The 14,198-nt window shown below is 40.9% G+C and overlaps 1 protein-coding gene across 1 annotated transcript in view; it reads right to left on the bottom strand.

Moving 5' to 3' along the window:
* tmtopsa (teleost multiple tissue opsin a) overlaps nucleotides 1–13,688 on the bottom strand; it is a 39,610-nt gene extending 25,922 nt beyond the window's left edge. The window contains exons 1-2 of the mRNA XM_058629315.1: nucleotides 12,986–13,688; nucleotides 4,928–5,256 (exon numbers count right to left, since the gene is read on the bottom strand). Coding sequence (XP_058485298.1) covers nucleotides 4,928–5,256; nucleotides 12,986–13,361 — 705 coding nt within the window. The 5' untranslated portion in view covers nucleotides 13,362–13,688. The remainder of the gene's footprint in view (nucleotides 1–4,927; nucleotides 5,257–12,985) is intronic.
* Nucleotides 13,689–14,198: the final 510 nt, after the last annotated feature.

Raw genomic sequence — 14,198 nt, forward strand, 5'->3', positions numbered from 1 at the left:
CAATCACTCTCCGTCCATCAAAGTCATCCAAAAAACTGCTCTTCCACCCTTGTATTTGGTAACTGTCAGCAGACTTGTGGATAACTGTTCCCGTTTCATCAATCGTCCATAACCTTTCTCTTCGGTCGGGCTGCATGACCAAACGCTCATGCACATTATTTAAAGCAAAGTCCTTGCACTTGTTCACTCCTTGTTTAGTCTACCTTCTGACTGCTTGCTGTCAAATGTAAATGCGCTGTAGCTGTGCCTCATTTTCATACAAAAACAACGCGTAGCAGTTTGCTTTCTGGGAGGGTGAAAAGGTGGAGACAGGATGGAAGCTATAATGACAACTGAGACAACCAAGGTGAGGAAGATGGATGATAATGGCACATTGAAAAGGAAAGTGTGCATGGAGAGGCCTGAAAGATGGAGAAGGAGAGCCTTTTTGAGTGTAAGAGCAGAGTGAGAAAGCTGGGACTGTAGAAAATTAGATGAGCTTTCTTTAGGTGTGCACGTATTGTGTGTGCGTGTGTGTGCGTGTGCGTGTGTGTGTGTGCGTGTGCGTGTGCGTGTGCGTGTGCGTGTGATAAACACACTCACACAAGATATGCATAGCAGCCTGCAGTGATGTCAAAAGAGAAAAACAGAGTTGGTGAAGGATTCTCAGAGGGCAAGTGAATACAGACAGGAAAAAGTTTATACAAAACAATAGGACAAAGAGGAGAAGGCATAGTTGTTGCCACATATGGGCAAAGATACATCAAAATGTATTTTAAAATAAAATGCCCAACTAATAAATGTATCCACATAAACAACAAAATACAGCAAATAAAGTTCTGTAATTTTGTGTTTATATATATATAAAATATTAAAAATATTAAAATACTCCACCACTTGTGGTGATTGACAGCAGATAGGGCTGTCGATCTGCAACCAAGTGATTTTGAGCCAGAAAAAAAAACCTAGGTCACATTAAGGTAGGAGCTGTAATCATTTTTTGGCAAGTGGAAATGTACATTTCATGGGTTGTACTCTCTGACTAATATTCAGGAATGGAACAAGTGATTTTGAGGCAAAAAAAAGAGCATTTTAAGCTTGGTATAGCCACTATAAATATATATAAATTGGTTATTATTATTATTATAATAAGTAAGAGCAGAGAGCAGGTAAAATAATGCAGTCATTATAAATAAAATGATTAATGCAATGATTAATCAAGTACTAAAAAACACTATTTTGATTAATCAGGGTGTTTTTTTGTTGTTTGTTTTTTACAAACAAAAAATGTTTGCCGGTTTCACCTCATTAAATGTGAATATTCTTTGGTTTATTTGCTCCTTCTTTGCAGCAGGAAGAGCTGGGTTGGCGACCTGGTCAGAACTCTTTCTACACGGAGTTTGCACGGAGTTTGTTGTTGTTCTCAAGTGTCATGGATCCATGTCACTGTCCAAGCACCAAAACATGAAATGCTGCATCATATGACACCTTTGATGAACTGATTAGTTTGAATAACAAATCATAAGAGCCAAAATGATTAGGGCTGGGTCATACTTTCTGAGTGTGCGCAGAGATCAGCTGAGGTCCATATGACAGAAATTTCATAATCTTCTGGGCACGCGCATGGACGACCATGAGCATAATTATGTCCAGTTTGAATCTGCAGTGGCTGTGCGTGCTCCCTGTAGTACAACACTTTCCATTCCAGTTAGTGTTGCACACTGTTCTTGGTCAAAGGACAACAAAGAAGACAGTTGCCATGGAAACTTGCCGGAGGTTATATGAGGTCCACTGGTTCCCAAATATGTACAACTCAGTGCTGAAAAAATACAAGGACACACTCAAGAGGGTGAAATGCCGAGTGAGACATTTCTGCAACTAGAATCGAATGAAAACTGCTTTTGTGGTTATTTTCTTGTGGTCAGTGTGAAAACAGAGCATTATTGAAGAGCATGCTGCATTTCTGCTGAAAAAAGATCCCAATCATTTGCAGCAATGACCTCAATTACCCAATATTTCAAAGTAGATCCACTTGGTGCACATTCTGTATCCTTGAGTAGGATGGACGATCTGGATTTAAATTGATAATGATTGATTTGGCTTTGAGGAATGACTTTGCTTTTTGCAGAGTTGTAACCACTGTGCCCCACAGTGCATATAAACTGGCAGATAATGTATGTGCCTAAACTGTTTTATGACTTTTCTATGTGGTTATCAGGGCAAGACGGTTGTATTTATAAAACATACATCATCCAGTGGTAGACTCAGTATGGTGCTGAGTGTACTAATATAATATTTATTTATTTTGGCATTTTATGTCTTTGGCATTCTCACTTACTTTGATTCAAGAACTTGGATAATTTTCCACATCAATATAATAATTGACCTCTTCATAGAAACAAATTGTAATATTAAAGGAAATAAAAAAAACAACTGTATGATTGAATTTATTCTCAGTTTAAAAACAGCTGTTTCCTGTTAACACTGGTGTATTCAACTTTAACGTCATATTAGTTAAAACACACACAGTTGGTATTGGTAGCAGGTGATTTAACCCTTCGTACTTCTCATAACCGTAACTCCTAGGCTGTTTGTGGCATCTAGAACATTCAAAATCTATGGTTTGGCGATCTGTCCAGGGTGGATAAAGCGATAGAAGACGGATTGATGGAAACCAGAAAGCAGAGAAATAGAGCTTTGCACCCATATACTTATCACGGTAGCCTTCAGAACTTCCACGGAACGAGCGTCCAATCACAGACAAGATTCACCAGCGCGTCACACGATTGTGACGTCAGCTTCTCAGAACTGCAATTCCTAAACGGTTGAATAACTGCCAGATATTGAAAGGGAGAGTAATCCCGGAAAAAAGGGGCAGAAAGAAGCACTGACTCATTGAACATTCACGGCCATAAAATCAAAATAAATCCAGGCGGCCTGATTATCATGATGGTCATAAGGGGGTTAAGGATATTATTTTTACAAAGGTCGATGACACTGCCTGATCCTATGTATTTACTCCATAGCAATCGATATGTAATCTGTCAACGTGGTTGAGAAAGTGACACCAGGCCCGAAGCCAATAATCGAAAGTGGACCTTTGAGCATGTACCTGTTATGAGATCTTCTCTGATTCAAGTGCTCGCGAAGAGACAAGCTCACCTCTCACAGTGTCTGTCCTCTGCACTGAAAGAGACTTCAATTTGCCATAACCGTGCAATAAAAAGAGGTGACAACACTGACAGACGTTAAGAAGCATCTGAAAGCAATCAACGGACCAGTTCTGCCCATGTGTCCGTCTGCCTGTCATCTCTTTTACGGTGTGTATTTCTCCATTACTTTTTCTTAACAATCCTCTCAGGAAGAGTTTTTATAAACAGTGAGTCAAGTATAATTTAACCAATTAAGAAACACTTATTCTTGCCATGAACACTGAAATATGCCAGTTATTTCACAGAGAGGTTTGACAGTGACACACACAAACACTCTTCACACCATCTTCCTCTGATATTTGGTCTCAGATGAAACATGTCAGACCACCTCGGATCAAACCCCATGTGGATTGCCCAAATGATCATCACATTAGAAAAGGGGGCGTGACTCTTTTAACTTTTAATAGACAACTTGCTGACCTACTTAGATCTTTTTGCAGCTTTTCATATCCAGCCTGACCTGACTACTGAACATAAGCATTTAGAAGATAACATATAATAGATACATGAGAGACTTTCAGGAGAGTAACAAAGGCAAAGCTGTATGAAGACAAAGAGCGAAGGAGTGAAACACTTTTCCTCACCCTCACCTTTCATCTGGACAAAGAACGGTGTGTTTCTGCTGATGAGGGAAGACGGGAAATAGATAGTGTGCAAGAGGCAGTAAAAGAAAAGTGGCCAAGTGAAAGAAATGGATTAAAAGAAGCAAAGAAAGAGGACGAAATCCTTGCACAACAGCACATTAATAAAGAGGCCAATCGCACCTACATAACACTGAGTTGAAGAGGACACTTTGACGAGACAGCAGATGGGACGGGGTTGGGATGCATTGGTTGCATCTTTTTTTTTTTTTTAAGTGTAGCCTTCTTTTACTGCATATTGCTGCTATTACGGAAATCAGCGGGCATTTGCAGTTGTGAACATTCATGTACCAATATTGTGAAATGATGGTGGTTTTCACACCTAATAGTCCGCTAGACTCGGTACGATTGGGAACTCGGTTCAATTGGGGGTTGCAACATTTAGCCAGTCCGAGTTTGCTTTCACGCTGCACTTGAGTGAGGTTGGCAAGCACTTTTTCAGAAATACTAACCCTATTCTAGTACAAAATTAAAATCGGGTCACTACACTAAAAGCACTAAAAACACAGTTTGTGGACATGTTGTTTCTTGATAAAAAAACTTGTAAAAAGCCGTCAGCTGAGGACTGAGGTAGACGTGATAATGACGGCTAATTATTGTGATTGCCCATTACACATGTTTGCAAAAACATTCAATGGATGTTTTGACAGAAATGTAGATTTTTGTAGAGCTTTCCGCTGTACGCAGTTGTTGAGAGCTGTGAGTGGACCAAAACAGAAATGCTTTGGTCTGTAAAATGATAATAAAGATAATGTGCTGAAATTTACATTTACATTTACAATGTGTGCATTGCTTCTGGGGTAGAAGTTCTTTACAGCAGAAATCTTCTCCCTGCAATAAATGTATTCTCCTTTATATAGCCACATAATGTATATTCTTCATCAGTGTTTGCTGACTTCATGATAAAATACAGTATATGAGCTGCTACCCACACTGACAATCTAGAGTGTCAAGACTTTGAAAAAGTTTTTGAAAAATTGTGGTTTCAATTTGGAATAACCCAGGTGCATATACAGTGTGGATGGTGGAACCAGGCTGTTTTGTGCGAATACTGCAGTTTTAATGGATGTCATCCCCATTTCCCCATTGACTTACCTGCCTGATGGCGCACAGCAGCTTCCCATAGCAGAACACGATCACCAGGAATGGAATAATGAGGCAGAAGACAAAGAGGCAGATGATGTACGAGATGTTATTCGCTGTCCTGGCCATCCAGTTTACAGAGCACGTGGTCCCGGGACCTTCGGGACCATAGTGACTCCAACCTAAGAGTGGTGGCATGGTCCAGATGAGGGAGTACACCCAGGAAAGGATGATGCCAAGGCAGATCTTACGGTAGTTGGAGGGGTCCGCCTCAGCAGGGACCACCATGGTGGTGTAGCGCTCATAAGAGAGGACAGCCAGGGAGATGAGGGACACGATACCTGCAGTAATAAAAAAGAAAAGAAAGGGAATATGTTCAGGTGACCCCAACAAAACCAAGCATGCAGAAACCACTTAAACGTAGACAGGACCCACAAGACAGCAGGAGTATCACCCAGTGTGGTCTTCTGCTGTTGTAGCCCATCTGTTCAAAGGTTTGATGTATTGGGTCACTGTTGCCTTTCTATTATTTCAAACCAGTCTACACAATCTCCTCTGGCATCAACGTATCAAATCAAGTCAATATTACTTATATAGGCCAACATCCCTGAAACAATTTGCCTCAAAGGGCTTTTACAGTCAGTACAGCAAGTGACACCCTCTGTCCTTAGACCCTCTGTCCTTAGACCCTCACAGCCAGTGAGGAAACACTCCACAAAAACCCTTGTGCAGTGGGAAAAAACAGGAGAAATCTCATGAAGAGCCACAGAGGAGGGATCCTTCTTCCAGGATGGACGGAAATATCAATATTAGTAGTAATAAAGATGGTGTGGGCATTTTTTGACCAAAGAACTGCTGTTCGCTGTTTTTTGGACTCTTCTCTATAAACCCTAGAGATGGACAATACTGTATGAGGAAATCCTAGTAAATGAGCAGTTTTTTTTAAATACTCAGACCAGCTTCCACATTCAAATTCACTGAAATCCCCTTTCTTTCCCATTCTGATGCTCAGTTTAAACTTCAGCAGGTCATCTTCACCGTGTGTATATATGACTAAATGCCCTGATTTGTTGCCATGGGATTGGCTTATTAAATATTTATGTTAACAGGCAATAAAACAGGCGAACCTAATAAACCTGCCAGTGTGTGTGTAGTACATGAGCGAGATGTAACACCATAAAGTTGATGTGTGGGCTTGTTCTGCCCCTCGACATTCTGACTACTGTACATCACACTTAATGAGGCCGTCAAATTCAGACTGAATCTGCCTAAATGTTCATCTACCCTGCATTAACATATAATAATATAATATAATAATAAATGATAAAAATCCACACAGACTTCGCTCAAATCAAAAGTATACCTCATGGTTTACAGCTTTGAAAAAGGTAGGGTTATAATTTTACAAAAAAAAATTCTCGAGTGAAATGACCAGCATAATAATAATAATAAAAACACCTGGACTGAACATGGAAGTATCATATTTCAGACAGCATGCCTGGGTCTGCAGCAGATACTGTACGTGCTGCTGTAAATCTGCACTCCCTGTAGTGTCTCAGCTTGACACGATCCGTGCAATGAATTGCAAGAGACGAGATTTAAAGAAGCTTACTTAGATTTTTGGGAGCGCTGTGAACATACGTACACAAACACTGGCACATACAGATTTAGATTCACAATTAAGTCCGAGACAGAGCAGCAGGAGAGTAAATCTCAGTGTTCATGTGCCTTTATGTCCTTGTTATGTTTTCAAGGCATTGTAATCCACAAGACCGACCTTCATGCCCATTGATTTTAATTTGGGTGGATGAAATATTAAAGTAAAGCATTGGAACGAGTTAGAAAACATTTTTTGCTTCTGCATGTAATTGCGTATTTGTACCCTCAGCCATTTTATTAGGTACACGGGACACCTAATAAAGTGGCACCTGGTTTGGTCCTTGAGTGTAGCTCATCTAACTCAACGTTTGAAATTAATTTATTTAGTATGTGAACAAAAACTAATTGATTAATTATTGATTTGTATAACACAGTCACATACTGATTACCTGATAGCTGAAATAACAGGTAGACAAAATAGAAGGCAAATAATGACACAGCACAAGCTTGTGTGGTCCTTCAGTGTAGGTGTACATGGTGAACCCAAAATTGCACGATTAGCCAAATAGAATCACAATTTCTCAGACTTGCTAAAACTAATTATTAGTTGTCCCCCATGGCTCTAAATACTGACAATTGTCTTGTTTATGAAACATGTGATAGCAATCCTCTGGCCTCAGGCTCTTCAAAACTGTTCAGGTTTATCATAATTGATCAGTTATTGTTTGCAAATCCATTGCACAAAGAGTTGAGGCGGCTCCAACCCGGTACTAACAAGGTATAATCGAAAAAGAGAGGGTGCGTGGATTTGCTCATGCAGTAGACTTTTTTTCTCCCGTTTCCTTTATCACTACACTACCGTGTTCCTTTCTTAAACCTACTACTAAACATTGATGTTCAAATTAAACTAAACTTAATTTTACTTTCCCCGAACAGCCTTGATTTTGTCACACTTTCAAACTAAAAAAAGAGCCTTCAGCACTATGCTTAGTTTAGAACTTACTTAAGTTTTAATACATTTTCCAAAGCAGGGCTACTTACTTTCACTCATATAGTAAAGTACAGAGCCTCGCATGCTTATCAGTATCTGGGTGAACTCGCAGTGTATGAAATAGAGTTTTGATGCTGAGACGAGTGCCTGAACAGTGACATCCACAAGGAGCCAATTTATTAAAATCTCTGACAGGACTTCAGATTTTACAAGCTAAAACATTACATGAAGATAAAGTGTAAGGTGTGTGTGTGTGAGTGTGTGTGTGTGAGTGTGTGTGTGTGAGTGTGTTGGCTTACAGGCATCATTAGAGTGCCTATTGGTTGTGGATGAGTAACTCCTCAACAGGCCCATAAAAACAGAGCGTAAGAAAAAGAGCGGAGGAGGGTCAGGGAAAGGAAAAGGAAATGAACTTCTTTCATTCAGATGAATAATGGCATGTGCAGCTTTTGACACAGTGTGTCTGAATAAAAAAAAAAGAAAATCCTTGTTAAGCTTCTCTATAAGATCATTGTTACTTTCAATGAGAGGGCATCACTGTCAGTGACAAAAGACATTCTTAGCCTGGTGTAAGATATTGTATCCTGGTCCCTCTTCACATCGATTTCTACTCTTCTGTTTTTAGCCCATATGAAATCTAAGATTTCTGATTGACTGAACAATAAGAGACCAACATCTTTGGTTTGATCTGTATAGATATGCGTGTGCTCACATCTACAAACTCACAATAAAGACTTTCTTTTACCTCCTGGCACCAATTGTACAGCTTTATCCCTCCCGCCTTTTTGAATGTCTCTCTCTGTGCCTGCTCCTTTATTGTCTTCCATTATGCTGCAGTGGAAGAGGAGAGAATGTTTTTCTTATTTTTTTTCTGTCTTTATTTGACACCACCTCTGCGTGTCCCTGCATACTACTGCCTGCCGCCTTCTGCCTCCAGTGATCTCTGCACACAGTCGCTGGATAAACTCTCTGTATAATGAAGTGCCCTCCTTCATGTACGTGCACACACACCTGACTACACATACAGATGATGACGTACAGATGGACAGAAGAGAAAAATGCATATATACACACATGTGCAGCACCTGGCCAGCAAGATGCTAATTTGTCTCGATGGTGAAGAAAGAAGTCCCAGCAGGGAGAAAAAAAACAGGAGAACAATGTGGCTCTGCCATAAAGGTCAGAGAGAGTGAGCCACCTAATTGAGCTGGAGTCATAAATAGGGAAGGAAAGGTCTCTTAAAGGAGCAACAAAGATATATTTAGTGATAAGGTGTCTGGTTTAAACTTGTGCATTAGAGGGAATCATACTTTAATGCCACCCAGACGCCTGGTACCTAATGAAAGTCTTGTCTTTTGTTGAGGATTATGGACATCACAGTATTTCTCTACTGCAGTGGTGACCGAGTGGGAGAAAAGAGTATGATGGGATTTATAGAACAAACAAAGCTTTACACCATTCTGTGTTTTTCATTCCAACGGTCTTTCCTGGATACACAGAGTGATAGCGATACTAAGCCAGATACTTTCTAACAGACAAATAACACAACGCAGCAGCAAACAAAGATGCTTTTTCCCCTTGATTTAAAATGTTATTACATCATAACACGTTTCATTTTTTCAAACACTAGATTGAACTGCTGCGTTTGATCTCGCCTGAAGTCTAGAGGATAGATGAAGAGGGATGTTTAATTTCAGTTGCTGTAAAAATGTCCTTCACAATTACACTAGACTGGCTTGAATAAAGATTTCCTACATGTTACCAGAGATAGAAGAGCGGGAATGTGATGGGATTTAACAAGGTGGGCATATTTCTCTGTATTGACGTGATAGCTTTGTGCTTTTGCTGAAGACTATTATTGGATGGAGATCAGGTGACTGTGGAGGCCAATTGACTCCTCATTGTTCAAAAAGCAGTTTGAGATTATTTGAGCTTTGTGACGTGGCGTGAGATGGCTACTTAACGCAGCAGCAGATGTCGAGACTCCATAGACCAGGGAATCTTTTTTTAATCTTCTTTTGTCAACATTTAATTGTCATGAATACATTGAATTGCTGCCATGTGTTTGGCTGATTAGATATGTTATCATTTCATTCATCAGGTGTACCTAAGGAAGTGGTTTGTGAGTGTATGTGCATGTGTTAATCTTTAGTTCCCTCCTCTGTTGCATGGATAGATTTAACAGCCACAGACTCACTGAGTCAGGCCGTCCCATGGGCTTTACCTGCTAGTGTCACCAAAATAAATATATTCACAATCCTCGCACACAATCCGTAAGAGGTACACAATGACAACAAAGAGGGACAGAAGGACCATACAGAGATGCAAAAACGCATACAAGCAGTAGAGACAGGTGCACAATGAAGGCAAAGAAATGCAAAACAGCCATAAAAAGATGTAGCTTGTCCACAAAAGACAGCAAATTACTTCAGGGACACCACATAAGTAGAAATAAATAAATGCAAAACCATGACGAGGAGATACCCAATGTACATACAAGTACAAAAAAAAGGAACAAAATGTAACCTCAACAAGACCAAAAACAACACAAAATGACAGAACACAACTAAATCTTAAGTAGGTGGCTCAGGACAAATACCTGGAATCTTTATTTATTATTATAAGTAAGTATATTATATTATATTATATTACAAGTCCTAATGTTCTAATATAATTAGGTACATTTCACCAGAAAGTGGTCCTTCCAACACTTTCTAAACATTTTAATCATCTTTTAAATCCTGTTAACACATTGTCATGGCCAATTAACTTCAGGTCTTTTTTGTAGCTTGCGTCTGGTTTTGTTTATACGTAAACTGACCATGAAATTCAGTGACAATGATTCATTGATGGAAAGTTTATTGCCGGAAACAGAGCAGCAAAGTAACGAATACATAAATTATTCAAACATGACTTACGGACTGACAGTAGATGATTAGAGTTTATGTGTCAACAAAGACGCAAGCTACACAATTTTATATTCGAGGCATACTGATTGATTTTAAACGTATAAAAAGTCAGTTTTTTGACATTTGGAATTGCTTTAATACAAACTGCAGCTCTTGTCCTGTCCGATTTGAAAACCTACACTGCAAAACATCCTTTAATAACATGTGCACTTTGATTGGACAGCTTAACGGAGCAGCGTAAATGTCATTGTGCTAATGTCAGGGAGATAAGAAATGGATGTTTTCAAAAGCCAATATCTCGTTCATGCTGGTCTTCAAAGGTTGTCTGAATGGCTTGAAAAGCTTTTAAAGTAATTAGTGAAACTGGGACCTTAAATCAAGCGTGAGGCAGAAGTCGTGAGCGAAAGAAGCCTCTTTCATGTTTGATGCAAAAATGAGTCTCCTTTTCAATCTGGTATCAATCTAAATTCATTTACTGTTAAGTGTCGGACACAGCCCACTGGTGGGCTTCGGAGGTACTGCAGGTGAGCTTGAGACAGGGATATATGAATTCTTCCATTTACCTTATTCACCAAAGCCTTTTCTTTGTTCCAATAAAATATGACCGCTTCTTTTTTTGGCCATGTTTGTACATTTGTGAGCAGCATAGCACGTAAAGCAATGGATGGATTTTGATTACATTTCTGGGAATATACAGTAGGTTATGGAAGGAATGGAAGGAAGAAATGATTAGATTTTGGTGCAAATCCGCACATGGATCACCACTCGAGTGTATTGACAGCATGTGACATGCTCTTAATACTTTCTGAGAGGCAGCTGCGGATCAGCTCACTACCCTACTGTGGGGTTTAGTCACTTGCTCCTCTAGAAGTCTGCATGCTGATGTGTCCCTGGAAACTCCAAATGACTCCTGTTGGCTGTGCATGTGAATGGATATGACATATGTGTAATAGAGAGGTTGCTGTATATGTGTGAATGGGTCATTTTTAAAGAATCATTGTCAGCAGCTCCATGTCACCGCTGTCCTCCAGCTCCTACACTGTGTCATTCCAAAAGTCTCCTTCTTACTTTCACGGCTTTCCATAACCTACAGTAGTACCTCCAGAACTCCTCCAACCTCACACCTACTCATACTCTCTGATCTTTCGCCTCCAGCGTCATTGCTCGAACCTCCTGCCCTCTTCATCGCTGGAACCCTCTACTACAACTCATCAGAGAGTCTGACACTCTCTGCACCTTTAACTCCTACCTCAGCTTTTTTTAATTATTTTTTTATGATTGGCTCATGAATTTCAACCACATAGTATTGATGATTTTCTACTCATTTTAATTAGCTTTTTATCGTGACTGTTTTTGGTTTTGTTGCCAGTCAGCTTTTATTCTCACCAAATTTGATCATGCACAAATCTGAATGTGGGCTTCTGAAAAACCTCCAAGTTTTGGGAAGCAACAACAGTGTGAACACTGATACACAACTGTTCTACAAAGCCCTAAATGAAAGTATTGTATACTGCATCTCTAGTCTCTCCAAAACTTCTTTTATTTTTAGAGCTCAGTCTGTCAGTTTGGCCGAAATCCAGGCGAGTGAGTGTGTCCCTTATTTCTCAGCTACATCATTGTGACCCATTTCCTTTGTATCCTGGGTATCCAGCGTCTATACTCTGCCTTCTTATTACCCATTTCCCTCGGGTGATATTATTCTGCTACAGTTGCTGTTGGCGCTTCTATCGTGGCCTGCTCACGGACTGAGACTGCGTGTCCCTGCAGCACAGCAGCGCGCACACACGCGCGGGCAGTCCAGTGATGAAGCTGCACTTGCCTGCAGGCTACAGCCACTCCACTGAGCTAAACGAGTGTTTAGCGGCCATTGAACAGAGCGCCGCACTCTCTGCATCTAAAACACCTGCTGACAACCCATGCGTGACGTGTTTTCAGAGAGTCTAGTGACATTTAAACAAATGTCCGAGCATCTGCGAGGGGAGGCTTCTCTGAATAACCACAGGCTGCGGTGTGATGTCATGCAATGCATGTGATTCATCAGTCACATTAGTACCAACACCAAGATCTAGCCTACAAATAACAAAAAAACAAATGTTTTCGTAATTAATGGGTAATTAAACATGCGCATCATTTAAAGTCTCGCCTGTCATGGAGCCTCTACAGTATTCTTAGATTAGGAAATCTGCACTTTCTTGCAAGACCTTACACTGTACAACATGTATGTGCTCTCAGTCGTGACTGCAGGCTGCAGGATGATCTCACACATGGGAAAACAGACACAAAGACTGAGAGCAAGCAAAAAACACTGCTCATGTGAAAATAGAATTAATAAGAAACGGGTGCATTTATCGTTATTTAAAGATTCATGCCGATTTAAGTTAAGACGCACCGTCACAACATGCATGCTTCTCTATATGAACCTTAACTTAACACTCATCGTAGCGCAGCGCAGCGTTCATCACACCCAGTCAAACAAACACCGCGGTCTACAAATATAAAAATACCCAAACTACTCGTCCTGTGAACATCACATCACATCACATCACACAGATATGCCACATGTTTACTCACCAAACAGGGAGTTGGCGAAGCCGTACCAAACGCACCCCGCTTTTCCAATGAGCCACCGTCCCTGCGTGCTGGCCGCGAAGCTGAACGGAGTGCCCAATACGCACACCAGCAGGTCGCTGATGGAAATGTTCATCAGCAGCAGGTTGATGGGGGAGCGCAGCATCTTGTAGCGGCAGAAAAGCACCAGCACCAGCAGGTTGTTCACCAGTCCCAGTGCTCCGATCGTGCCCAGGGAAACGGCCACGATCAGGTGTCCTGTCGGGGTGAGCGTGTGCCGGTGCGAGCCGCTCCCCAGCTGTCCTCCCTCCGCGGCTCCGGCGCACAGAGCGCTGCTGACCTCCGCGCAGCCGCTCAGGCTCACGTTGGACACGATCATCGCAGTTCGGCCGCGGTCCACTCAACAGCAGCTAATATTGCTTTGGCATTTCCTCTCCCCCTTTTTCCTCTTTGTGGGCTCTAAAGCTATAAAAGACAAGCTGTTGTTCCAAGCTGACAATACTTGTTGCTTTCAAGTGGAGCCCAGTGGAAAGGTGGTATAATAAGTAAATAAATAAATAAATAATTAAATAGTTTGTTGTTTAGAAATGTCAAAACTTTGTATCCCAGTTCTGGGGGAGGGGGTTGCTCCAAAGAACAGAGGGAACAAAAAGTTGTTTGGCTTTGGCTTTGCTCCACCATGTGACAGCCTGTAAGGCAAACTCAAACTCTTTCCACACGCGCTGCTGTTTCTCACAGAAACACATTTCCCTCTCAGTCTCTGTTTAAATCACTGACGCCAGCTCAGCAGCTGACGTCTGGGAGGGAGGAGGAGGAGGAAGGAGGAGGGATAGGTAGTAAGGATGGATGGAAGGAAGGTAGAGAAGCGCACATGTGAGGGACCAGCATGGAAATCCAGACCAATCACACCATCCTCATACAAAGCTGGCACTGAAGTCTTTTGCTTTTTGACTCTTTGATCACATTTTACTCATTTCCTCAAATGTGAGACTACTGTGAACGATTTTGAATAAATATCTAATTGTGATTGTGATATGATTCGCGATATCAGCGGGAATGGTCATTTATACTTCATTATTCTCATTTTCATTTGAATGATTACTGTGTGCAGATCTGTGAGAAACAAAGATGTTCTCTTCAGTCTGTAGAAGAACATGGGTCGAGACGATGATTCATCTAAGGTGATATTTTGACACACATTTTGGCTTTAACAAAT

The sequence above is a fragment of the Solea solea genome, chromosome 1, assembly GCF_958295425.1.
Source record: "Solea solea chromosome 1, fSolSol10.1, whole genome shotgun sequence".
Lineage (NCBI taxonomy): Eukaryota > Metazoa > Chordata > Actinopteri > Pleuronectiformes > Soleidae > Solea > Solea solea.